The 26,319-nt window shown below is 44.6% G+C and overlaps 3 protein-coding genes across 23 annotated transcripts in view; 2 read left to right on the top strand and 1 right to left on the bottom strand.

The window, feature by feature from the left end:
* Positions 1-3,005: 3,005 nt before the first annotated feature.
* TERF2IP (TERF2 interacting protein) lies at positions 3,006-9,525 on the bottom strand. Its single transcript, NM_001075412.2, has 3 exons — positions 8,764-9,525; positions 5,268-5,392; positions 3,006-4,293 (listed from the first exon to the last, which is right to left on the bottom strand). Exons 1-3 carry the CDS (start codon positions 9,437-9,439, stop codon positions 3,895-3,897), a joined length of 1,200 nt encoding a protein of 399 aa, NP_001068880.1. The 5' UTR covers positions 9,440-9,525; the 3' UTR covers positions 3,006-3,894.
* Positions 9,526-9,646: 121 nt separating this feature from the next.
* KARS1 (lysyl-tRNA synthetase 1) lies at positions 9,647-23,487 on the top strand. Of its 2 annotated transcripts, NM_001034356.2 has the most exon segments (15): positions 9,662-9,737; positions 11,540-11,726; positions 13,522-13,675; positions 14,692-14,857; positions 16,931-17,024; positions 17,334-17,520; positions 17,607-17,732; positions 18,848-18,967; positions 19,976-20,138; positions 20,246-20,419; positions 20,578-20,663; positions 21,003-21,088; positions 21,679-21,805; positions 22,464-22,607; positions 23,206-23,487. In NM_001034356.2, coding segments are annotated over 14 exon segments (1,872 nt in total). In that variant the 5' UTR covers positions 9,662-9,737; positions 11,540-11,580; the 3' UTR covers positions 23,305-23,487.
* A 1,778-nt stretch (positions 23,488-25,265) lies between these two features.
* Positions 25,266-26,319, top strand: part of ADAT1 (adenosine deaminase tRNA specific 1) — a 50,891-nt gene continuing 49,837 nt past the window's right edge. For 13 of the 20 annotated variants that reach the window (XM_059876981.1, XM_059876980.1, XM_024978580.2 and 10 more), the window contains exon 1: positions 25,359-26,247. In XM_059876981.1, the coding sequence (XP_059732964.1) occupies positions 26,140-26,247 (108 nt within the window). In that variant the 5' untranslated portion in view covers positions 25,359-26,139. The other 7 variants (XM_059876978.1, XM_059876977.1, XM_024978574.2 and 4 more) reach the window with 6 other exon arrangements.

The raw sequence follows: 26,319 nt of genomic DNA, 5'->3' as shown, positions 1-26,319 counted from the left end.
CTTAAAAGTTATCATGGTCGAGGCCTCCACAGCCTCAGGGTTGAGAACATGGAATCTGCAGGGTTTTGGACCTTGCTTGGTGCCCAGGACTAGAGCATCTGATGGCCCCGTCCCAGCAGTGCCTCCAGTAAAAGGCGTCTGCCCTCTTCCTAGAGGCTCCTTGGGTCCCAAGAAGCTGGGCCCTTAGATCTCAGACCCCTCTGGGCTGAAAGCCTTTGGACCGAGGGGCTTCTGAGAAAGGCTGCCCACAATAAAAGAGATTCTTGGCGGAAACCCTCCCTCTTTGGCTGTTGGGAGCCGTAGCAGCCACCTTTCAACCACAAGGGGAGTGGCTGACAGGACAAGCTAAGGATGGCAGGGCAGAAAACTAGAACCTTAAAGCCCCCTAACTCAAGACTTGTTACGTATACAAAATATAAATTCACTTACTTGCTGAAGTTCTTTAGAGTTAGGTTTTCTGTTACATGTAATAAATACCTGGCTTTTGACAAGCCAAGTGGGGTTATGATTCAGCAAACAGCATGAGTCCAAAAGCAAGAGAGGATGAGAACAAAGCAAACAGCAGCATAAACTCTTAAAGCTGCAGTCACGTAAATGGAATAGGGAACAGAGGAAAACAATACTAGGAGTATTTCTTCACTGCTGCAGAGAAAGAGAAGACAGAATGTTCTGCCACTATGGAAGCTGTGGAGGTTACTTAAGGCTGGAATAAGAAATCTCAAAAGCTGGAATAAGAGAAAGCCAGGGGGGAATAATGAGAAAAGCCCAGAACTCAAGAGCTTAATTAAATGAGTTAAGAAATAATGTCTCCCAGAACACAAGTAGAAAGTAAAGCCAAACTCACAAAGTTGAGAAAAGAAAACCCAAAGAACAAGAATCTAGCAGCTTAAGGGGAGAAGGTGATGGCACCCCACTCCAGTACTGTTGCCTGGAAAATCCCATGGATGGAGGAGCCTGGTGGGCTGCAGTCCATGGGGTCTCGAAGAGTCGGACACAACTGAGCGACTTCACTTTCACTTTTCACTTTCATGCATTGGAGAAGGAAATGGCAACCCACTCCAGTGTTCTTGCCTGGAGAATCCCAGGGACAGGGGAGCCTGGTGGGCTGGCGTCTATGGGGTCGCACAGAGTCACAACTGAAGCGACTTAGCAGCAGCAGCAGCTTAAGGCAAAAGTATCTCAGTACTAAGACTTAAAACAGTTGGTCTTTGGAACAGACACAGCTATAGTTCAAAGCCATTAACTATTAAAATCCAACTCATTTTCCTTGCTTAGTTTTGTGCTCCCAAAAATACTTCTGATAATTTGTTTCCCCACATATATACCAGCCCAAGAGATGAAATGATCTGAGAAATTACAAAACCAGATATTAGAAAATAACTGGTTTATAATGAGCACTAGCAGCTGGCGTGTGTTTTGGTTTAAACATGTCTTCTGGCAGTACGGGTATAATAAATCAGACCCTTTTGCACATGACCGACAAAACTGGGATCTCTAGCTCTGTAAAGCCAATAGGCTGTGCTAACTACTCAGGTACAGACATGGTGGATGACATGTCCATTTCACATCTAAAGCAGTGACTTTCAACCACTCTAGTGTCCCATCACAATAGAAAAACACGTTTTAAACAAATATCCACCACCAACCCCTCCCAAGCCCCATTTAAGAATCACTACCATAGAGTCTTCCCTGGTGACCCAATGGTTAGGACGCCATGTTTCCACTGTAGGGGGCTGGGGTTCGATCCCTAGCAGGGACACTAAGACTAAGATCCTGCCTGCCACACAAAATGTGGCCCCAAAAAAGTCACCACTATAGTGAGCAAATGGGTGTAGTTTTTTTTTTTTTTAATATTTATGCACTTATTCGGGCTTCCCTTGTGGCTCAGCTGGCAAAGAATCCGCCTACAATGCGGGCGACCTGGGTTCAATCCCTGGGTTGGGAAGACCCCCTGGAGAAAGGAAAGGCTACCCACTCCAGTATTCTGGCCTGGAGAATTCCATGGATAGACTGTGGGGTCGCAAACAGTCGGACACAACTGAGCAAAACTTTCACTTCACACGCGCTTATTTGGCCATACCCACGTCTTAGTTGCAGCGTGCGGGATCTTTGATCTTTGTCGTGCTGTGAAACCTTTCAGCTTTTTCGCGGGTTGTCACTTAGTTTAGCTGTGGCATGCTAACTCTTAGTTGCAGCACACCACACTGACAGTGCGGAGCCCTAGCCACTGGACCACGGGGAAATCCTTGCACTCATGTCGTACCATTCCAACAAGCTGAGGAGGAGGAAAAGGTGACGTGCTTTGATTTAGGCTGGGTTCTGCCAGAAGCAGACTCTTTCCAGAATAAACGAATGTGAGTGCAACTGATGATTCCGGATGCACTGAGAGAGAAGAGGGGATGTAAAGTAAGAGCAGGAGGACTATGAGGGTGCAGTCATCCCACTGTAAGCAACTACGCTTTCTTCTACGGGCGGCCTTCAGGATGGCATGGAAACCATCATCCCATCCAAGGAGTAACTCAAACATTCAGCTGTCATCTCTCTGGTCAGCAAGGAAGCTGAGTGTGCATTCTCTGATTCCCATTCACCATTGGGTGAAAGCTGCTCTCAGGGGCATTAACTCCATAGCCCTTCAAACAGAGAGAGAGCCTCCTACAGGTGCTGGCAGTAAGACTCCTGCTGCTGGCATGTACTGGACTGGTGAGTGCTCGGCCATCTGGGACAGGTACTGACATCTTCTGTTATACACTGGATAGTTCCTTATTGACTTCTCTCCACTTTGGCTCTCAGCAGTTCACCTGGTTATGCCATCTTTCGCAGTCCTTGACACAGTTCTCTTTGCTCCATTCAGAAGAAATAGCTTCTTTCTAATGGCCTATCAGCTCTAAATGGAACCTCTTATTGGTTCTAATTACCAAGAGCCAAAAATGTTAGTTCCTTTATAGCTTTTATACCTAAAAGGTTTTATGAATACAACCAAAGAAAACACTTTGTGGAGACTCAAATACAAAGTTCTATTTATTTTCAACAATGAAATCAACACAACAAAGAGGAATTAATCCTCTAATTTTTAAATCTAACACAATTCTTAGCACAAAACGATCTTCAATAAATAAAAAGACATTACTGGTAAACAAGTAAGACTTTTCTTGAGACTCCATTGTAGTGTGTGTCTGAAACAATCTAGATGATGGATAAAGAAACTCATGCTAGAGACTTCACTGACACAGACCCGAAGAAAACAACAGCCAAGGAAAAGGGTTCCCAAATATCAAGCTGGCAAAAGAAACATGGGGTTTTCAGAGCAGCCCAGAAATCAGAGCTCACTGAGGGATACAAGAGTTTGGGACAGTCCATGTTCAAGGCCTTGTAATTCAATTTTTCCATATTTCTAGATTCTTGATTTGTAACCTATCACAATCTAGAGGAGCTTCTGCCAAAAGACAGGAGGCTCTTTATTCATGCTTTCACAAGACCCATCTAATTTTCCTTCTTTGACTTCATGACTAGCTCCTATCACCAATATAGCAGGGATTCCACTCCAGAAAACGATCACTACTATGTAAACCAGTCTCTCTGTTCTTGATTTTCCTTTCATAAACACACTGATACTGCTGGGAAGAGAGCGAAACATATCCCATTTCTTTTATTTCCATCCTCCTATACAACTCTGCATGGTGTGCTGCAGTCCATGAGGTTGCAAGGAGTCGGACACGACTGAGCGACTGGACCGAACACAACTCTGCTTGGGTACAAAATCTAGGACTCACAGTGCAACAAAACTGGTCAAAAGATTAGTGTCGGTTCCAATGTAAAAATTTCTGAAGTCCAATGGTCACACAAAAAAACGTTAATGTCTTATCTGCCCAACTTTTTTTCCCACTATCTTGCCAATTATTTCTTTCGGAATTCAATCCTCCGAGCTACATTCTGAGCACCAAATTTTTTGACCAATGCATCTCGAGTAGCCTCATCATCTTTTTGCAAATCTAAGTCATCCTGTCGGGACCAAATAGGATACCCGTCAGCCCTCTGACCAGACTCTAAAAAGGAGGAAGTAGCCTCCAGCTCACCACTATTTTTTAGGAAGGCCTGTGTAACTGTTGATAGATCCAAGTTAAACTTTTCCATCAACTGCCGGATGATCTTAATGGCAGCTCCCACCTCTGGTGCAGAAACTTTTTCTTCTTCTTCTTCTTCCTCATCAGGCTGTGTTTCTGAGTCTTCCTCAGGCGTGCATGGATCATCATCACACATTGTTATGTGTATTTCAAAATCAGGACTCTCATCCACCTAGACAAAGTGAAGAATAGAACCAGTTCATAATAACGAAGTCACAAACACTGACTCTTAAAATATCTGGTCTCTCCCAACTACCACCTCCTTTCCCTTTCATTCCACTGGACTTCCTTCAGTTCCTCTAATGTGTTATGTTCCTTCTTACATTTAGTCATGCTAGATGTATGTGTACATATATACATATACACACACATATATATATGCCATAGAGTAACCAGGAGTGTGAGTATAGGGTATATATGTGTGTATGTGTGCACATGTATACATATAAATATGTGTATGTATAACCATGGTATTCCAAAGAACATTAGAAGCTACACTGAATGTAAAAAATATATGCCTATGCTGCTAAGTCGCTTCAGTCGTATCCGACTCTGTGCAACCCCATAGACGGCAGCCCACCAGGCTCCCCCGTCCCTGGGATTCTCCAGGCAAGAACACTGGAGTGGGTTGCCATTTCCTTCTCCAATGCATGAAAGTGAAAAGGGAAAGTGAAGTCGCTCAGTCGTGTCCGACTCTTAGCGACCCCATGGACTGCAGCCTACCAGGCTCCTCTGTCCATGGGATTTTCCAGACAAGAGTACTGGAGTGGATTGCCATTGCCTTCTCCGATATGCATATATATGCACATATATATGAGTATACATGTATGCATTAGATTATTTGTTAAAAATTTGACTTCCCTCTCAAGTTGTAAGCTCCATAAGGTCAGGAATTGTATTTTGCTTATCACTACATCCTCAGTGCTTACCAATGCTTTCACATAATAAGCACTCAAAAAACACTGCAGTATGAATATATTAGGGCCTCCATGCTCCACTACATTTAGGCACATTGCAAAGAATGTTATGTGAGAAAAGACCTATGCCTTCAGCATACCAAGCTCCTCCGTCCATGGGATTTTCCAGGCAAGAGTACTGGAGTGAGGTGCAATTACGCAGGGAAAAAGTGATTTCTAATTAACATACCACAATCTCCTCAAACTCTCGGGTAGCTTCTACAAGCATCTTTTTGACTGCTGCTTCATTCTCCTTGATCTCTTCTTTTTCAAATTCTTCTTCAGGCAAATCTGGAGTTCTCTTATTCTGTGGTTCTGTTAAAGAAAACAGCACTAGATTAGAATTAGCCCTGGGCCACAAGTTAGGCTGCACTTTTTCCCCTAACGGTTTTTGATCAGAGGGTGAGAAAAACGTAAGACACGCATGTTCAATAATTTCTAATTTTTCAGCTTGCTACTGAAAAGTTGTACAATAAAAATAATGATAATTTTCCTAAGTTCTCATGTATAAAATAAAAAATACTCTTCAAGCTTAATTCATTTTTTTGCTTTGTATTTATATAGATTTAAAAAAAAAAAACTGCCATAAACTGGGTTTTCTGGGAATCAGATTCTGAGATGGAGATTAACGTGTAACATGTTGATCAGGGAGTGCTTAGCGGGCAGAGAGAGAAGCTGAGCTGTGAAAGAGCTCCAACAAGGCCTCAACTGAAACCATGGAGAAGTATGGAGCCAGCAAGGCCCTTCAGAGTTGACCATATTGGGGGAAGGGAGCCAATACCACCACATAGATTAGTCATTGGATGCTAGCGTAAAACGACAGAACCTCGCCCAGCTGAAGATGGATCTGAGGAGTCTACCACAATCCACTACATACCATCTACAAAAAGGAGAGCCTCATAAAGCTAAACACCTTCCTGTTCTCCTTTTACTCTGTTCTCTGAGGATTTAACTCTGCTGTTTTCCACTTAACAAAAACTGACTGCGGAGGGGCAACTCGAGGGAGTTTTGCAATGAAGCTGTTTCTGTATTCTGATTATGGTGATGGTTATACAAATCTATACATGTATTAAAACACCGAACTGGAAAACCTGTATGGCAATTCCTCAAAATATTAAACATATAATTACCACATGATCCAGCTATTCCACTTTTGAAAATATAAAAAAAAAATAAATAAATGAAATGAAAGCATGGTCTTAAACAGGTATTAGTACACCCATACCATAGCAGCATTATTCACAACAGCCAAGATGTGGAAGCAACTTAAGTGTCTATCAGTGGATGAATGGATATACAAAATGTGGTCGTAAAGTGGAATATTATCCAACCTTAAAAAGAACAAAATTCTCACACATGCTACAACATGGATAAGACTTGAAAATAAGCCTTTCACTTATATTAAATGAAATAAGCCAGACACAAAAGGACAAATACATTATGACTGCACTTACATGAAGTACCTAGAGAGATCAAATTTATCAAGACAGAAAGCAGAATGGTGATTGCCAGGGGGAGGCAGGAATGGGGGGCTGGTGTTTAAAGGGTACGAATTTCAGTTTGGGAAGATGAAAACATTCTAAAGATGGATGGTGGTGACAACTGCATCACAACATACTTAGTGCTACTGAAGAGAGCACTTAAAAACTGCTAAAACTGTAAGTTTTATCTCACATATATTTTACCACCATAAAAAAATTAAATACCTAACTGTACATCAAAATGAGTCAATTTTATTTTATATAAATGTTTAAAAAGCCTTATATTTTAGAGATACATGCTGAAATAATTAACAGATAAAATATGACATTACCTTGCTCTGATTTACTTTTCTAAAAAACACAACCCACACACTATTTCAGTTTCCATGGGTCAGAAGCCCAGGTACGGCTTGTACCTGTGCACTGATCAGGGTCTAATTTACTTTTATTTTTTAACGTTTCTGCATGTATTAGCCATTTACTTATTCCCTCTTCTGAAAACGTCCTGTTTCATTTCCTTTGCTCATTTTTCTACTAGTTTCTCTTTTACTTACTAACTTCAGGAAGCCCTCAAAGGGAAACACTAAGGAAACTTGCTTTGTTGCAATGTATTGGGTATATTTTTCCAATCTGCCCTCTGACTTCATCATGAAAAGCTTTAAATTTTAAGTAATCAAATATATAAGTTTTCTTCTTAGTCTTCCTGGCTTCAGAAACAACAACACACAGCTATTAAAAAGGCTATTCATCCACATCCTTTCCTGGTCCTTTTCGGATCTTAATTTTTATGTTTAAATATCTGAACATGAAAACACTGCATAGGGTGAGTCCAGCTTAATTTCATCCCAAGTTCCAACTAGTCTACCAGTCATCTCTACATCACTGATTATATATAAAAATATATATATTTATAATATATATATGATCTCCTTCATCCATACACATAGCCCTTTCCTCTCTCCAAAAATTCTCCCTTTTCCTTACTCCATTCCAGTCACACTGATTGTTGCTCCAAGAACACAACAGCTATACTCCACCTAATACCCCCAAAACCTGGAACATTCTTCATCAAATAACCACCTGTTTAGTTCCTTCACTTCCTTTGATCTCTGCTCAAGTATGAGCTTATGACAGCGAACTTCCCCTCTTACCCTGTAGAAAACAACCTATTCTCCAGCCGTTACCCTTTTTATTTTTTTCTACAGCACTTGGAGTTGGTGATGGACAGGGAAGCCTGGCCGGTTGCAGTCCATGCAGAGTCGGACACGACTAGCAGCTCGACTGAAATGATAGCACTCACCACTGCCCAGCTAGCATTTTAAGCTCCATGACTGCAGGAAGTTTTATATACTGTTATCACCCAGCAGGTAGGAGTCTGGCACTCAAATATCTGTTGAATGAATCTCAAGTGTCACTTTACCAAAAACAAAACTCCTACTAAGCATACTGAACAGGAGAAAATAGATTTTACCTCCCCAGACTTCAACCGTTATGCAGAACAGTCACACAAGGAAAGAGACGTTAAGTGAAGGAAGCATGACTATAAACGAAAGTGTCCGACAGTTTAAGCTCAATACCGATTAAGTCAGAAGAGAAGCATCTCAACAGCTATGCCCTGTGTCCTAACCACGTCGGAAAACCAATACTCAGTTCAACTGCGTTAGAAACTCACCTCACCCGAGCGAAACTAGGAAGCGGCTTCCAATAGACGAGAACCTTCTTCTGTGAATATGCATTCATTTAAGCCAAGATATGAAAACAAACTGGACGAGCATGGCTTTAAAACTGGCTTATACTGAATCTACCTAAAGCCACGAGAAACACTGTTTAAAACGAGTCTGTGAAATGTCTCTGAAAAGATACCCAAGATACAGGTTGTCTCTGGGGGGAAAAAACTGGATTATCTGGTGGGAAAAGAAAGGAGAGGGGGGAGAATTTTCCACAGACTCTTTGTGCCTCTTTTGAATCTCGGGCCATGTCATGTTAAAGAGAGATTTCAAAATGATGCTAACTTTACCCAGACGTTTAAAGAGAGATTACAAAACGATGCAAACTTTACCCGGACGGCAAAGGGGGTTAAGGAGAGGGGCTGGGCGATGCCCCTAAGACGCCCACATGGACTCCCCGCGGAAGGGGAGACGCCCCCGCCCCCAGAGCACACCGGTGACAGCGGAGCACCCGCGCGTCGGCGACCGCAGACCTCACCTCCGCTATCAGCAGCCTCCGGGTCTTGCTCGGCCTTCCTCTTGAGTTTCTGCGAGGAGGGGCTCACCGGGGCCTCCCCCAGAAGGTACTTGTGCTCCTGGCCCCGCAGGCGCTTCAGGTAGCGGTCCTTCATGGACTGCCAGGAGTGCTGGGTAAGCGAGCTCTTCTCCATCGCTTTCCACAAGGCGTTACCGGTGACGGAGCTGGCCGAGCGGGCATGTTCCTTCACGTAGGTTATGATGGCCACGTCGTCCGCGTCCGTGAAGACCATCCGCCCCGCCTGCGACTGCGGCTCAGGCTCCGCCGCGGCGACGCCCCCGGCCAGGACCCCGGGCTTCGTCTCTGGGGCCTGGTAGGCCGCCGGAGCCGGGCCCAGACGGTAGGCCTCCAGCTCGAGCTTCTCGTTACGCTCCACGCAGTCCAGAATGTACTGCGTGGAGATAAAGTCGCCCGAGGCCTCGGCCGCCGCCTCCCCGGGCTGGGCCAACAGCACGGCCCCGGGCTCCTGAACGCGACACAGAGTGCCGCCGCCGTGCAGGATGAGCGTCGAGAGCCGGCGCTTTGCCGGGCTGGGACGCACGTAGAAGGACATGGAGCTGCCATCCTCCCTTACGAACAGAGTCGAGGAGTGAGTGGGTCCATTGGGGTCTTTGCCCAACTCCATCGCCTCCGCCATAGCTCTCCCCGGGTACCCGAAAAAGCTGCCCCCTCGCGACCGCGCGAACAGGAAGCTGCAGGGATTCAGGTAAAGCTCCTGGGGACGCCGGAGCCAGGCCCCGTATTGCGCCTGCGCACTGGCTGCGCGCGAACAGTGCCCCGCCCCCTTTCCCCGGAAGAGGCGGGGCTTCTGACCTTGACCTGGAAGTCGCCGCGCGACCCCCCCATCCTCTTTAGGTCCGGCCCTCGGGGAAGATGGCTGACGTGCAGGGTGCTGAAGTTAAAGTGGACTGCGGCGAGCCGAAACTGAGCAAAAGGTATGTGCCGTTGCGGGTCATTATGCGATCGGAGAGTCTGGACTAGGAAGCGCCTCGAGGCTCCGGCCGGGACGGCTGTGCCTGGGGCCTTGCTGCCGGTTCTCGTGGTTATGAACACGTTGGGACGCAGGCGGTGCGTGCCGAAACTACATCCCCCAAGCTGCCCGAGGGCCCCGCTGGTTGGGTCCTTCCTCCCTGTCGTACTCCTAGAGTAAGAGAATGCGGAGAACTGGGCGGCGACGGAGAAAGGCGAAATTTACTCTTTTCGCGGAGAAATGCGTTGTGCCACGCCCCGGTAAAGAAGTTGGAGAAATGATAAATACCCAGCTCTTCAGAAGGACCTTCAGATTTCCCTTGGCCTCGCCAAGGCCATTCTGAACCTTTTGTATTAAAGGGATCATTCTAAAACTGTCGTGCAGCTATCTCTATGGGTTGGTCAGAGGATCTGTGAGAATTGAGTGAATCACCAATCAGCAGTATGCTGCTGCTGCTGCTAAGTCGCTTCAGTCGTGTCCGACTCTGTGCAACCCCATAGACAGCAGCCCATTAGGCTCCTCTGTCCCTGGGATTCTCCAGGCAAGAATAGTGGAGTGGGTTGCCATTTCCTTCTCCAATGCATGAAAGTAAAAAGTGAAAGTGAAGTCGCTCAGTCGTGTCCGACTCTTAGCGATCCCATGGACTGCAGCTACCAGGCTTCTCCGTCCATGGATTTTCCAGGCAAGAGTACTGGAGTGGGGTGCCATTGCCTTCTCCGAATCAGCAGTATGGACTGTCTTATTTAGCCGAGTACACCAAGCTGCACTTAGCACTGCTGGAAGTATCTTTGTTAATCACCCCAAATCCTTGGAGTATAAAGGTAAATATAAATGAATTAAGATTGGCCGCCCTTTCACCGATTGTCCCTTGTATTCTCTTAATACTGCATTCGTCAACCGGAGTCCTTCATAGAACCTAGGCAGTGATAAGTGACTGATTGCTCAATACTCCCACAGATAGTACATAAATATAGTATCCTTCCAGGGGCATCGGAGAGAAGTTAGATTCTGCATTTAATGGCTGCCTTAGTTCATTTTTTTGCTTCTGTGTCTTAATTATTCTTGGAACTTCCTTTGTCAGAATCTTTAGTGAGCACCACTGTAAGCCAGTTATTGTCTCCAAGTTTAAAAGCAGGCTGCCTGCCAGGTGACTCAGTTAAGGCCTCATTCATTTTAATGCAGTGAAGAACACGATCTCTGTCATTGTGTTGCATTCCAGTGTTAATGCATAAACTTAACGTAGTCCAAGACTCTTACTGAAAGTCTCCTTTCCTTCTCATTCCTAGAGCTCCAGACAAGTCTTGTCTTTGACTCAGGTGCCTTTGCGGCTTATTTTTAGCTTCGTCTAGAGTGGGCAATTGATGGTGACGTTTTGTATGCTTCACGTTGCCATCTTTGGAGCTAGGTGTCTCATCTCCAGGAGAGAAGCTGCATGTCAGGAACTTGAGAAACACTGCCTCATGTCCTGTCTCCTATTTTCTGGAATGTTATGATCATTTCTACCTGTACACCATTGATTGACTTATTTTTGACCTGTGACCCCAGTTAAGCATCATCTTACCATAGCCAGGGCTGAGAACATTGTCAGTTACATGTGTGGCACAGTGAGTGTTAAGATGGCTGCTGTCATTTGAGAGGGTCTTGCATAAAATGGGACACTAAAAGGTGGTGTAACCTCCCCTTCTCCCCCAACCCAAGTTGGAGTGTTGGCTGGGGGTATATTGTACTGCCTGTCCCATCTGACACCACATCTCTGTTTCCTGTTAGGTGGTGGTGATCATTCTTAGGTGGTTCCAGGGTATTCTGCCATGTTGGTGCAAGCCGCTGCAAGGCTTGTTAGGGGGTCCCTGCGCCAAACCTCCTGGGCACAGTGGGGGCAGAGGGAGCCGCGCCTGTGTCAACTTGCGCCTTTCACAACGATTCACAAGGACAAGGCACTTTCTGATAAAAGAAGGTTGGTGCCCTTTACCTTCTTTTTTGCTCTGGGAGCAAAAGTCCTTCTTAATTAGTTTCTTATCTGTAAAGCCTCTGGCTGAGTTTTGGACTTGTTGCCAAGTAAACAGCTCTGCTACCTACTACCCAAACCAATAGTCCTTTCTCAGTTTCTCTTTAATAAATTCAAATTCTCACTCCATAAATTCTTGAGATGACGTTTAGGTCTTATGCTAAAACAGTGCTGAGACCAAAACGCTTGTATGAATAAAGAAGAATTTGTAACAGATTATTTTCCCTTCCCTATCTTCCTGGAATTTCTTTGCTTCTGAGCGTAATTTGGTTAATAGTCTTAGTTCTTATTCCTAGAACCTTTTTGGATGATCCTTTTTTACTGATTTAATTTTTAAATGGCAAAAACTGGTAAACAGACTTATTATGTTAATGCTAGGAAGAACCAAATAGGCTTAGATGCTCCTGACTGAATGACAGCACAATAAATCTAGCATATTGTTCTGGAGAGGCGACTTCACAACTGATACAAAACAGATTATACCCAGAGACACACTTACTTTGGGGCCCTCAGAGTCAGTTTTCTTACTTAAAAGATGGTCATTTCAAATCTCCATTTTTTTAATTGTTATTCTAAACTCATATATAATTAAGAATGTGCCCTGAAACCAAACAGTAGCAAGCATGACTAGGGATCATTTGCCATGGTTCATTATTATAGGATATTCATTTAACATTGGTGGCTTGAAAGAACAATGAGGGTATCCCTCTCTGCCCAAATCTGTTTGGTTTCTGAGTCTCAGGTAACAAGTATTAAAAGTTTGGATAGTAAGAGATTTGACCAGAAATTTAATCCACATCTGTAAAATTTCTGTCCTTGAGGCAGGGTGTGAAGATAGTGGGGGAATACCTAGAGTAGTTCACATTTGCATGCTTAATTGAAGAATGCAGTTAGATGCTAGGGATGGGGGTTATCTCTTTATGTATATTTAAGTTCTCAGAACATTTAGGGAGGAAGGTGTCGATTACTATTTTAAAGGAATAACTTGAGTAATTGAGTAACTTGCTTAAGCACACCAAGTCAGGTTTTAGTCCCAGACAGTCTGGCTCCAAAGATGGTGTATTATCCCCTACACCATGCTGCTTTGTACACTATCTACCCAATTTGTTGTCAAAGTCCGGCTCCTCTGGGGAAAGTGAGGCTAGTAATGCTGAGGGTCACGGTCAATGCATTGATCAATGCTGGGGGAGAGATTGTCAGAGGAGTGTCTCCCTGGACTTTGTCACCCAACCCCAGGCTAATCCACTCCTTGTGGGAGGGGAGAGAGATGACAAAGCTAGGGCTTTCACCTTATCACACGTCAAATCCACTGGTCTCAGAACTTCATGTTCTCCAGAGGATACCGAACAACTCAGTCCCTGGCCTCAAGGAGCTCCCAAGACTAATTAGTCTGAGAAAATCTTGCTGATTTTTTGTAAAGCATTTTTTCCTATCCTAACTATAAACTAATATATGTAGGGTTTTCTTTGTCCTTATGGATCTTGATTTTAGACGGGCGCTAATGCCAAGGACCTCCGACTGGAAAATAGAGACTGAGAAAAAGATCTTTCACATCTTTATTCTAAGTTTATTTTTTCCTCTATTTCATGTATAGAGTTTAGTAGCTAAGAGATAACCGTGGGGGTGTGGAACTGGACAAGTGTGTTTCTCTGGGCAGTTGATATTTTTGGTAATTGGTGACGGGGCAGAATGTAGGGGACTCTTCAGGCATCTGTTACATTGAACACTTTCACCTTCCTGACAGTGAGCTAAAGAGACGCCTGAAAGCTGAGAAGAAAATAGCGGAGAAGGAGGCCAAGCAGAAGGAGCTCAGTGAGAAACAGCTGAGTCAGGCCGCCGCCAGCAATCACAGTGCTGAAGATGGCGTGGCTGCGGAGGAGGAGAGCTTGGACCCAAATGTGAGTTCTCAGGACCACTGCCCTCCCTGGGCTTGGGGCAGCTTCTGATGAGACTTAGGGCAGATTCCCCAGGAAGAGACAGTAGGAGGGACCAGTGACTGGCAGGATAAACAGGAACTGGGACAGGCACTGAGACTGCTGAGGGGGGCCCACCACTCCATCTGGTTGAAGGCACGGGCCCTGTGCATCTTTCTTGTCTTCTCGCTTAACATTGGAGAGAATCCAGTGGCTGATACTCCTTGGAGTTAGCTGGACCTTAGAGCAACCCTAAAGAAAATCTCTCCCTACAGGTGGCCTGGGGGGCTTATTTTAGCTGAGAGATTGGCAAACCGTGGCCCACAGGCCAAAGCCACCACCATCCCTGTCACTCCTCCCTAGTTCTGTAAGTAAAATTGTGTTGAAACACAGCCATGCTCATTTGTTTACATGTCTTAAGGCTGCTTTCACACTACAACCTTGAGTAGTTGAGTAGTTGCATCAGAAAATGTTTGCTGACCCCTGTTACAGAATATTCTGTTTTTTCATACTTCCAGGCCCATGGGTGTGCCTTGGGGAAAAGTCTGGTGTATGACCAGGGATAGGAAAGTAGGAGAAGTGACTCAGGCAGATGTGTCTCCAGAAGTGGTAACCAGGCCACCTACACCAATTAAACTTTCTGTTTTAGTGAGTTCCTTGGCAGTCCAGTGGTTAGGTCCCTGAGCTTCCACTGCTGAGGACCACCCCACCACCACCCCCCGACACACACCAAAAAAAGAAACTTAGAAATATGGTTTTTCTTTTTGTCACATCTTGCATTTTGGAATTCTAGTCTTTATTGCCAGCTATATAGCTGGCCACCCTGCATATTTAAGTGCAAATCTCACTCCATAGCCAATCCTTGATTTCAAGGCTGGAGAGAGCTTGGTTAAAGAAATCTCACTGTATTGGGGCCCCTCTGAGGCAGAATACTGAACTCCCCTAGACTGGCACTGGTCTGACCGGGCTCAACTTCAGAAGCTCTTTTGTTTTTTAAACAGCAATACTTCAAAATCCGAAGCCAAGCAATCCACCAGCTGAAGGTCAATGGGGAAGATCCATACCCACACAAGTTCCATGTGGACATCTCGCTCACTCACTTCATCCAAGAATACAGTCACCTGCAGCCTGGGGACCACCTGACTGACATCACCTTAAAGGTGGCAGGTAGGAAGACTCCCTGGCAGTTTGCTGTGCTCCCAACAGCAGGCAGGCCTCTGCAGTTGCACAAAGGAAGGTCTGGGGTGGTCTTGCTCATGAGGAGCTTGTGTCTGAGACTTCATTCCTAGAGATGGTGCTAATATGTCTATTCACAGACAGTAGAGCAGCTCCAAGGCATGAGGCCACATTCCAGCGTCAAGGCTGCAGGGGAAAGGGCATTCTTTGTGGGGGACCCCTGACCTGGTGCTGCTACTGTTCATAGTCCTTTATGAGACTTTATCCCGCCAGTGGGAACCATGCCCTAATAAAGCTCCTAAAAATTCAGATCTGTGTCCCTAGACTGCTGTACACTAGGCTATATTTCTAGAGCATTCTTATTTTGTGTAGGATCTTCTCCTTAATTCAAAAAATAATTAAATCTTGTCTTTCATGTATACCCCCCCAAAATATTTCTATATAAAACTACCAGTTGTAGAAAATTTAGAATGTTGAAACAGAGAGGCAAAGAGAGAAAAGTTTAATTACCCCTAATCCCACAACCTAAAAAGAACCCCTGCCAATACTTAAATGCCCCCCAAATATGTCTTATCTTTGCTTTTTTTCATTATTCGTTTTTGACACTTTTTCTCAAATTTCTTTATCTTTTTTATACTTTGATTTTTAAATTTTATTCTCCTTTCCAGATTGTCTTAAGGCATTATGTGTTGTATTTATTCACTCTTATTTCCTTCTAATTTAGGCTTCATTTCTGAGATGGTTTTTTTACTTTATTTTCTAATTTTTTCATGCCATCTCATTTCTTAGTTTATCTAACTCTGATTTGTGTTCTTTCATATTTTGTATCGTATTCAAATGTCTTTCAGGTTGTGAAATAGAATTTTTTGCTTTTTCCTGAGCATGTCTTTCTCAACTGCTTTCATTGTCTGTGGCGATGTTATTCTTGTTACTCTCTCTTTCTAAATTTAATATTGGTATTTGACCTTGCTTTTTTTTTATTGATAGGCAAGAAATAGATTTATTAATATAAGATGCTTATAAGAGATAAACATGAGCAGGCAAGAGAGCTCTGCTGTGATGTTTTGTTTTTTTCTTTTAAATGTGAGATTTTTTTTTTTTTCCCCTGAATATTAAAAGGAAGCTCAGGGAGCTTCCCTGGGTGATCCAGTGGCTAAGACTCTGCTCCCAACACAGGAGGCCCAGGTTCAGTCCCTCGTTGGGTCCCACATGTTGCAACTGAAGACTCCGCATGCGGCAGCTAAGACCCGACAGAGCCAAATAAATAAATATTTTTTTAAAAGGTGGGGCGGGGCGCTTGGTTCAGATCGCTTTTCTAGTTTCACTGAGGTCTCCTGGTTTTTTTTTTGTGAAGCATTCAGAAATACAGCAGCTTGCTTTCTGGGATTTTCAGTCTCTTCTCTGTTTTCTCGGTCTTGTTGAGTTTTGTGGGGCCTTGTCCCGGGAGAGATCCCTGGCCTTGAGTTTAGCGAGTTCTTGGGGTTCCACTAAAGGCTTCGTCCCCCAGACCTCCTTGGTGCAGCCCACTGGACTCGCTTGCATGGCCATGAGCTGCAGCCCTTAGCCCTGCCGCAGTTTCCAGTGAATACCTGTGGTTTTGGGGGAGACTTCCAGTTCTCAGACCTGTCAGAGACCCCATTGATTCCCATAGCTTTTTCCTGTTGGGGCCCTTGGTGGTTTTTACCCGTTCTTGTCTTTGGGGACTCTTGGAATATCTTCCACATGATTTTGCTGTGAATTTTGTCCGTGGTTTTTTGCCCTTTCCTGTCTAGTTGTGCTTGCTCTTTCTATGTGGGGATTTAGGAAGATCCAAAACGACGCTGCCACCAACATTCCGGGAATCCGCTGAGCACCTCTAAAAACCAGATCTTCCTACACATTCTTTAACTGGTTTGAATGGGAAGCCAACTTTGTCCTGTAGAAAAGGGCAGGGCTTAGGCCTCGGGCTACAATCAAATTGCTCTAGTTTATGTTCTGCCTGGATGTGAAAAATGCAGAGGGAACTTTTTTGGCACTGATACCATGAAATAGCTTCTGTCAGTATTTTTGCTGTTCTTTCTCTAGGTAGGATCCATGCCAAAAGAGCTTCTGGAGGAAAGCTCATCTTCTATGACCTTCGAGGAGAGGGGGTCAAGTTGCAAGTCATGGCCAATTCCAGGTATATAGAAATATCCATTTACAGGCCTTTGTAGATCGGCCCAGAGCAACATGACAGAGACCAAAGGTCCATGTGGTCTTCTTTTCTTCTTGGAAATAAAAGTTAAAGGGAATGGTGTAAGGTTGGGAAAATAAAATAGCCCTCTGGTCACCTAGAGATTGACGCCTGTTCTTGGGTTGTGTGACAAACATTTGACCTTGAATCTACGAGTCTTCTTAGATTCACAGTAATAGTTTAGCAATAAAGTAAACCAGAGGTCAGTTTTAATTTGGGATATTGTATACTGAGTTAAATTTTCCATTCATTCAGGAATTACAAATCTGAAGAAGAATTTATTCGTATTAACAACAAACTGCGCCGGGGAGACATAATTGGAGTCCAGGGCAATCCTGGGAAAACCAAGAAGGGCGAGCTAAGCATCATCCCCTATGAAATCACACTGCTGTCTCCTTGCCTGCACATGTTACCTCATCTTCACTTCGGCCTCAAAGACAAGGTGAATTCTTGTGGCCTTCTGGCTCTGGTTTACCATACCATTGAATGGAACACATCAGTGATTCCTCTCTATTCCTTCTCATTTAGGAAACACGGTATCGTCAGAGATACTTGGACTTGATTCTGAATGACTTTGTGAGGCAGAAGTTTATCATCCGCTCTAAGATCATCACGTATATAAGAAGTTTCTTGGATGAATTGGGATTCCTAGAGGTGATGGAAAGTTCTTACCTGACATGAGCTGCCTTGCGGTGCCTGCCTCTTATTCTTCCTTCCCTTCCCCACGGGCACATCCTGTGTCAATATGCTTCATGCTCAATGAAAAGTCCTCTTTCTTGCCCTCATTTGGAAGGTAGGACAGGACTGCAAAGATAATGAATACAGTAGAGGGCCAGCCACGTGTTAATGATGCCATGTTCAATATGTTGCCAACTCGTTTTGCTTTTTTGTAGAATTAAAAGTATTTTTTTAATTTATATTCAACTTCTTTAAACTGAAAGATGTTGTTTAGGGAGAATTTTAGAACAAAATTTCAGTATTTTATAATTGTATGAGAAATATGAGTACATGTTACCATAAAACACATTCAGACAATAAAGAAGTAAGTAGAAGCAAAACTGAAAGTCCCCTTTCATTTTTTCCCAACTAATTTCCCTCTCCAAATGTGCATATGTGAATATGTATCCTTCCTCGCCATTTACTGTGTGTATTTATATACATACTGATGCATGTTGCAGATGGGGTACCTGTGTAAATGTTTTAGAAGGGTTTTACTCTTTGTTTTAAACATAAATGAAGTCATATTGTATATATTATAATGGACCTCGGCACCCCCAACATATTCTAGGACCCTTTGCATGTCCGTGTGTGTGTGTGTGTGTGTGTGTGTGTGTGTGTGTATGTTCCTTTTTGATACTTTATAATTATTTCCTCTGTTGGTAGTTTAAGTTTCTGATTTTCTTTGATAATATTTTAGTGAACATCTTTGTGCACATGTACAAGTGTTTCTGTATGCTGGATTTACGTCAAAGGATATAAGCCGTTACATTTTTAATAAATACCGCAAATTGAACTCAAGAAAGGGCATACCCATTTAGAGTCCCATTGACAGCTTGTGAAAGTTTACCATACTGTGTTAATGGTGTTTGGTATTAATAGAGACACTATATTAGAGAATCGAGCTAGCTCTACTTTTTTGCCAAGCATCTGCACGTTACTATTGAACTTATCTTTTACTTGGGATATAACAGACTATCCCAGTCAAACCATGAGTCATCCCCTCAAACTAGAGGAGCTCTGTGAACTAAACATCTTCCCCTCTCTTTTAGATTGAAACTCCCATGATGAACATCATCCCAGGGGGAGCTGTGGCCAAGCCTTTTATCACCTACCACAATGAGCTGGACATGAATTTATATATGAGAATTGCTCCGGAACTCTACCATAAGGTAATCAATAAAAGATGCCCTGTGTCCTTAGAGAAGCAGAAAGCTGAAAAACATTGGCTAGACAGGTGGTCAGAAATAAGAGGAACAGCGAGGCTAGAACAACAGAAGTGTTCTAATGTCAGGTTTGCAAGTGTTACATTTCTGGAATTTATCTATAGGATCGGTAGAGCCTTCTCTAAGGGCAAAGGGACTGTCTTTCCTAGATGGACAGATCTTCCTAACCTACTTTGTTTCCCATAATACTTTTTAAGTTTATAATTCTTATATTAAATCTGATTTTAGTCTTTTGTTGAAGAATGAGTTGAATCTCTGCCTGAAAGTTGGAAATATCCTCAAATCACCAGAATAAATATCAAAGACTATGTCATTAGTTGCAAACAACAAGAACTGTTACAGTATTTAAGTAAAAGAAAAAGGTATCCAAATATACAAGGAAGTTCACAATTTCCAGGAGGATCAGAGAATCGGGCTTGGAGACCACACAATTAGGAATGGTTCTGAATCATATCAAAGGGCTGTCCCCGTGAAGAACCCAGTATCTTCCATTTGGGAACTTACCACAGCTCATAAACATGGCGCGAGGCACAGGTCGTTGCCATTAGGACCTCTACTGTTACTACCTTTATAAGCCAGATACCTCTGGCCCCTTCGCCAGAGGAGATTCTGTGCTGTATCTGCGTCCTCTTTGCACGTGGAAGTCTCACAGATGGGTCTGACTGGAGAGCTTGGGTCATGTGTCTGCACCCTGACCCCCAAGAGGCTTCTTGTAGAAGCTCACACAAGATGGGGGACACCCCAAAGGAAGAGTATTCAGTGTTCCTGGGCAGCCAGAGTGAACTGTAATTATCCACAAAGACCTGAAGAGAGTAGGGCATTCAGCATTTGGGTAGAGACCTGAAAGCATGGCTTGAGCAAGTTGTAACTTGGTTACAACTTCTGTAGACAGAAACTTTCCCCAGCCAGACAAGATTAGCTGCCATGACCATGACCATGGCCATGTGTTACTAGATGCTGGTGGTTGGTGGCATCGACCGGGTTTATGAAATTGGACGCCAGTTCCGGAATGAAGGAATTGATTTGACTCACAATCCTGAGTTCACCACCTGTGAATTCTACATGGCCTATGCCGACTATCATGATCTTATGGAAATCACAGAGAAGATGATTTCAGGTGACCCCCTCCTGCTCCCTTTGTCTTTCCCACGTGTCTGGAGGCCTGGTGTGCTGCCTTCGATTGGACTTCCTGTTGGTCCTCTAAATGACACATTTGTTTCCCAGGGATGGTGAAACACATTACAGGCAGTTACAAGGTCACCTACCATCCAGATGGCCCAGAAGGCCAAGCCTATGAGATTGACTTCACCCCGCCCTTCCGGAAAATCAGCATGGTAGAAGAGCTTGAGAAAGCCCTGGGCATGAAACTGCCAGAAACGAACCTCTTCGAAACTGAAGGTAAAGTGATGCCCTCCTCCAGTTGTAGGGCCCTCCTCCTGTTCAGCTCAGAATTAGATTAGATCAGGAGTAGAATTCCCCATGTAATTCTCCTTATATTGGGGTGGTATTGTGATGGTGTGATGTCTTCTGTCCCAACTTGTATGTTTGTATTACAGAAACTCGCAGAATCCTTGATGATATCTGTGTGGCAAAAGATGTCGAGTGCCCTCCACCCCGGACCACTGCCAGGCTCCTTGATAAGGTGAGAGGCCGGGCACTGGCAGTAGATGCCCACATCCACTGGAAATGCACCCTGCCCCCTATGAAGGAGAACGCCACGGCAGAGAATTAACTTCCCTAGCTTCACAGGAAAGCTCTAGAGAGAGAAACGAAAGAACAAGTTTTAAATTCCTGCTGTGCTAAGCTCTCTGCCAAATAGTTACGTTTGTTACCTTAGTTAATCCTTACCAACCTTTCAGCAGCTTAAGATAAATTTCTGTAGTGTCAGGTGTGGATAGGAGTTGAGTCCTCTGCCACCAGGACTGAGCCAATCAAAATGGCATTTAGAAGGGCTCTAGCTGTGCTCTGCTTTTTCTTTCAGCTTGTCGGGGAGTTCCTGGAAGTGACGTGCATCAATCCTACCTTCATCTGTGATCACCCACAGATAATGAGCCCTCTGGCCAAATGGTAAGACAGAGTGCAGTGTCTCGGTTACCTGTTGCTACATGATAACCTCAGAACTTAGCGACATAAAGCAGTTTATTCTCAAGAGTGCGTGGGCTCAAGGGTTGTCTTTCTGCCCTATGTGGTGTTGGTGAGGGTAGCTCAAGTGGCTTTTTCACCCGGGAATTCGACCAGCGTGCCTTGCATCCCCCCGCAGGCAATTCTCCTTCAGAGCCTCTTCTCTGGCAGCGGAGCCAGGGCTCCACGTGGAATTATTCTGAAAGAATAAATCCTGGTGTGCAAACACACACCAAGCCTCTGCTGATGTCCCACCGGCCAGAGCAAGTCACCCAGGCAGCCCGGAGTCAGTATGCCAGGGCATGAGTGCGGCAGGTTTGGTTCGGGGTCCCAGTCTACTCATAGGTCTGTTGTAAGATAATTCAAACTTCCTTGTCTCTAACTGTCCTCAGTAATGTATCAAATGATTCAGTGCTGAGGATGCATACAGGCTTCTGGTCACAGTAACAGTTTTGAGTCAACCAGATTTCAGGAGTTCTTGTGCTTGTACCACATGTTCTGTTCATTCAACCTCCCCGGTGGTCTCCTGTCCCCAGGCACCGCTCTAAAGAGGGTCTGACTGAGCGTTTTGAGCTGTTTGTCATGAAGAAGGAAATATGCAATGCCTACACTGAGCTGAATGACCCTGTGCGACAGCGGCAGCTCTTTGAAGAACAGGCCAAGGTAAGGAGGGGGCGTGTGCCTGCTCACCAGAAGGCACCTGCCTTTACCCTGGTCTGTGTCTGGCCTGCAACTCCTGCTGACGAGAACAGAAATGAAGGCTGAAAGCCACAGGCCTCACAGGAGGAGGTCAGATTTCAAGATGGAGAACTTGACCAGTTTTGGCCCTAGAATTTCTATATAAATGGAGCTCAGGCGTGATGATCTGTGGGGGGAGTGTGACACTTGTGTCAACAAGGATGTTACGTTTTCTTAGATGGTACATTTATTGAGGTGGCCTGGGGATGGGAAGACAGAGCACCCACAGGCTGCCCACACTAGCGTTGCCATGATGGGTGGTTCAGGCAGTGGGACAGACACTGTTGGGAATTACCAGTCTCTGAAAATCAACTTCCCTGGACTCGCAGAGCCCCAGGCAGTGGAGGTATTTCCATTTGGCAGAGAAGTTCACATATGTTCTGGAGTAGGGTTCCTCAGTCCTGACCTTCAGGTCTTCGAAAGAAATGGCTCCATCCTGGAGTTCCTGGAAAGCCAGTTTCCAGCAAGTGCTGGGAGTCAGAGCAGCGCTGGGATGGAAATGCCTCTGGCAGTTTTCACATGCTCACTCAGACGCCAGAGCGCGCAGCCTGGAACAGTGTCACTGTGTGGTTCTGTCCTCTAGGCCAAGGCCGCTGGCGACGATGAGGCCATGTTCATAGATGAAACCTTCTGCACCGCCCTGGAGTACGGACTGCCCCCCACGGGGGGCTGGGGCATGGGCATCGACCGCGTCACCATGTTTCTCACAGACTCCAATAACATCAAGGTATGCGGCAGCCCCGAAGGAGCACCGCTGTGTGCGCCAGTGTTGGAGGCGCAAGGGAAGGGCGTTGGGCTGGGAGGAGGGGAAGGCGGAGAGGTTACCGGTGACTTCACAGGAGGACGGACAGGGCATCTGATTGTACAAATTGGGGGGTTTCTACCCAAGGCAGAAGAAATACCAATTGTTTGCATTTCTTAAGGATCCAAGGAACATACTGAGCCATCTACATGCATTACCTCATTTAACTTAAGTCAACCTGAGACATGTAGAAACTATTGCTATTCCCATATTTACAGATGAAGAAATCATTTGGAGAGAACCTCTCTGTTTATTCCGTCTTTTGATATCGTGACCTAGGCAGTGCTGTACAATTTTCTTTTTAATATTTATTAATTTGGCTCTGGTCTCAGTTGCAGCATGTGAGATCCTTTAGTTGTGCATTTCTTCTTTTCCATTGTTTGTAACTGACAGGGACTAAACTGAAATGAAACAACACAGATCTCCGGGTTTTGGTGATAACAGTAACGGGGCGGGGGGCCGAGTGGGTGGATAGGCGGGAAAAAGTGCTTCTTAGCTTCAGAATCCATTCTCTCTCCTGTAGGAGGTGCTTTTGTTTCCTGCCATGAAACCTGAAGACAAGAAGGAGAATGTAGCCACCAAGGATATCCCGGAAAGCACAGCTCCTGGCACTTCTGTCTAGAAAAGAGTAATGGCGAGTCGTGTGACGGGCATTTTTGCATTTCTGTAATCAGGGACTGTGAGGGAATTCCTGTGTGTGTTGCTGTCTATTTGACTATCACATTTCACTTCAGCTGCCAAAAGCGAGAAGAGGAATCAAGAATTCCTTTTTACTCCTTGTTACCAAATAAACCATTTGTCTCTACTCTTGTCTCATCGCTCTTTTTACTTTTGAAATGTCATCTTATTTCCCAGACAACTGACCTAATGAATGTTTAGAATTATATCACTTTACTCATTCAACAAATTTCTCTAGGTGACATCAAAGTAGAAATCTAGAAACAGAGATCTGAGTGGAAAAGCATAGTCCAGACCAGAGGGCTGCATTTTTGAGGAGCTCCAAAGGGGTCTGGTATGACCAAAGGAGTAAGTAAAGCTCAGTGAGGGGCCAAATCATGCAGGCACCTGTAAGCCATGCAGAGGAGTATGTATTTTATCATGAGCGAGATGAGAAGCCATTGGAGGGTTATGAGCAGTGTTTTTCAAAGACTGTTCTAGTTAGTATGTGGATGGCAAGAGTGAAAAAGTTAACTCTGCATTTGCAGGCTGAGGAGACATGATGGCTTAGTTTTGGATGGTATAAAATGACGGTGATGGTTATGAGTCATTGGAGTTTGCTTGTGTTCCTGAGGTCAGAATCTTTGACAATGTGGGCTGTGAGAAGAGGAATCAGATAATTTCAAGGTTTTAGGCCTAACCATCTGGACAGAGTTGTCATTGACTTGAGATGGAAAAAATTTGAAGGGCAGGTTTGAGAAGGAAGGTTGAGTGTGATTTTGGACATATTAAACATGTTTGTTAGACGTTAGGTGAAAAGAGTAAGTAGGATGTTGAATAGTAAATCTGGTGTGTTCATATTTTCAATTCAGTGAAAAAGAACTGGAGCTGGGCAGAAAAAGGTAAAGTCCAAGATTAGCACAGCAATCCAAAAGGAAGACAACAGCAGTTTGTCCAAAGGACTAGGATTTTGCCATAAAAGTAGAACTGGGTGAATTCAAGACAGAGATCAACAGGACGTGGTAACAGATTATATATTGGATTATAATACGAGGGTGAAGGGAAAGAAAATGACAAGGTGATTAACTTTTCAATTTATGCAACTAGATGAATGGCAGTACTAATCCTTGAGATAACCCTGAAAGATGATTCCCCCACAAGAAATCTTTTAAAAAAACAGAAGAGTCACAGATTAAACACGTTAGAGAGAGGAACAGGATACTTATCTTTGGAGGAGTAAGAAACTTACCCTTCCTCTGATCTAGAAAGAAAGATGGGGGTCAATTAAGCTGCACTTGTCTAGCTTTGGAGGGGTAATATGAAAAGTAAAATACTCATCTTTAGGAATTGAGGTATACAACTGCCAAATGGTACAGACTCCTGAACTATCCAGACAGCTATACTATGTATTACTACATATTACTAGTAATACTACGTATTACAATATGAACGTTTTAGACCCGAACTGTTAATAAATAAGCCATGAGCCACATGCGGCTATTGCACATTTGAAATGTGGCTGGTCAGAATTGAGACGTACTGCGAGTGTAATATACAAACCAGACTTCTAAAACTTAGTATGGAAAAAATACAAAATACCTCAATATTTTTTTAAAAATATTGATTACACGTTGAAATCTGTTGTACATGTTAAGTTAAATAAAACATGGTTTAAGTTCATCTATTTTGAGTTTTTGAAATGTAGAAATTTTTAAGTTACATATCTGGCTCAAATTATATTGCTACTGGATAGCAGTGTTCTCGACAAAAATTTACTGTAGTGTTTCATGATACGACGTCATTCTACTCTGGGAACCAGTCTCACACACCATCAGCTTCCCGAGCCCCTTTGACTAATACGCACAGCGCCGGAAGTCGGATCTGACCCCACCTGGCTCCGCCCCCTAAGTGACTACAAAGGCCAGCGTGCACTGTGTGCCGCCTCTTAGTGATGTCACGTCCGCTGCGCCGCACACTCTCCGTCCGCCCCGTTCGACGGCGTGCGTCGTAGAGGTGGGAGGCGAGGGTCTCAGAGAGGGTCGGGGAGCTGAGGGCGCGCAAGTGAGGGGGTTTCTCGCGGCTTCTGGGTCAGGTTCTAGTGTCTGACTTTCCCAAGCTCCGTTTGTGTGGGGAGAGAACGTGAGAACAGTACCTCTCCCACCACGCTTCTGACGGTAAAAGGCGGCTCCTTTAGTGGAAATACCGCCCTCCCGGCGCGGAGAGCCCCCGCTGCGGGCGAGCGGGGAACGCGTGGCCGTGCTGCAGCGTCCTACAAAACCAAAGAGGGAAGGCACCCACCTAGTCCCGGCTGCAGGGGCCCGGAGTCTCCTGTTGACTGGACACCTTGGCCCTCCCGGTCCACTTGAGGGTGTTGAGCCGGGGGCTGAGGGAAGTAGGCTTCCCTTCCAACCCTTCGAAAAGAGCTTTTCGCCCCTGGCCCTAACTTTCTTTGAAAAGGAAGTGGTCTCTTCAGCATTTTTCAACTGTTAAAACATGCGATCTGTGGGCAGAAAAACTAACAACAATTATTCACGTTCTAGGAGAGAGTGGATTTGAATTTTAGTGGACTCAGTGTAGCAAAACGTGCTCGTTTAAACTACTGGGCACGCCCTTCCTGACAGCTCCGAGAATGTGATGATACAGTTCTGGGCTGCTGCTTCATAGAGTCAGCGTTTCTTCTGGCAAGTTCTGTCTTCCTTGGCTATTATGGTTTGTGTACCTATGATTTAATTTCAGGTGGGTACCAGAGTATCTGCCTTCATAAAGTATACTGCCTTCTGATGCTCCTCGCCCCCTCGAAATGAGAGGGAAATCTCTTCCACACGGAGGATTCAAGGCTTGCCCATGCTTTTCTTTTGTTCCAACAAATACAAGATTTATGCTGCGAGAGCTCCCTGGCGATCTAGAGGTTAGGATCCGCTTTTTTTCCTGCAGTGGTCCGGTTTCAATCCCTACTTAGGGAACTTGTGGTTGTGGTTTA

This window comes from Bos taurus, chromosome 18, assembly GCF_002263795.3.
Source record: "Bos taurus isolate L1 Dominette 01449 registration number 42190680 breed Hereford chromosome 18, ARS-UCD2.0, whole genome shotgun sequence".
NCBI classification, from domain to species: domain Eukaryota; kingdom Metazoa; phylum Chordata; class Mammalia; order Artiodactyla; family Bovidae; genus Bos; species Bos taurus.
The sequence above is the reverse complement of the archived record's forward strand: the minus strand, read 5'-3'. Positions and strand labels throughout refer to the sequence as shown.

Excerpts from the sequence above, each read along its gene's own strand:
- TERF2IP (NM_001075412.2), bottom strand. The coding sequence starts at position 9,439 with ATGGCGGAGGCGATGGAGTTGGGCAAAGACCCCAATGGACCCACTCAC. Across the intron at positions 5,393-8,763 it reads GGAGGCTGCTGATAGCGGAG|AACCACAGAATAAGAGAACT; the intron begins GTGAGGTCTGCG and ends TTTCTTTAACAG. Across the intron at positions 4,294-5,267 it reads GAGAGTTTGAGGAGATTGTG|GTGGATGAGAGTCCTGATTT; the intron begins GTATGTTAATTA and ends CACTTTGTCTAG.
- KARS1 (XM_010814301.4), top strand. The coding sequence starts at position 9,676 with ATGGCTGACGTGCAGGGTGCTGAAGTTAAAGTGGACTGCGGCGAGCCG. Across the intron at positions 13,676-14,691 it reads AGGAGAGCTTGGACCCAAAT|CAATACTTCAAAATCCGAAG; the intron begins GTGAGTTCTCAG and ends TTTTTTAAACAG. Across the intron at positions 20,664-21,002 it reads CTGCCAGGCTCCTTGATAAG|CTTGTCGGGGAGTTCCTGGA; the intron begins GTGAGAGGCCGG and ends TTTTTCTTTCAG.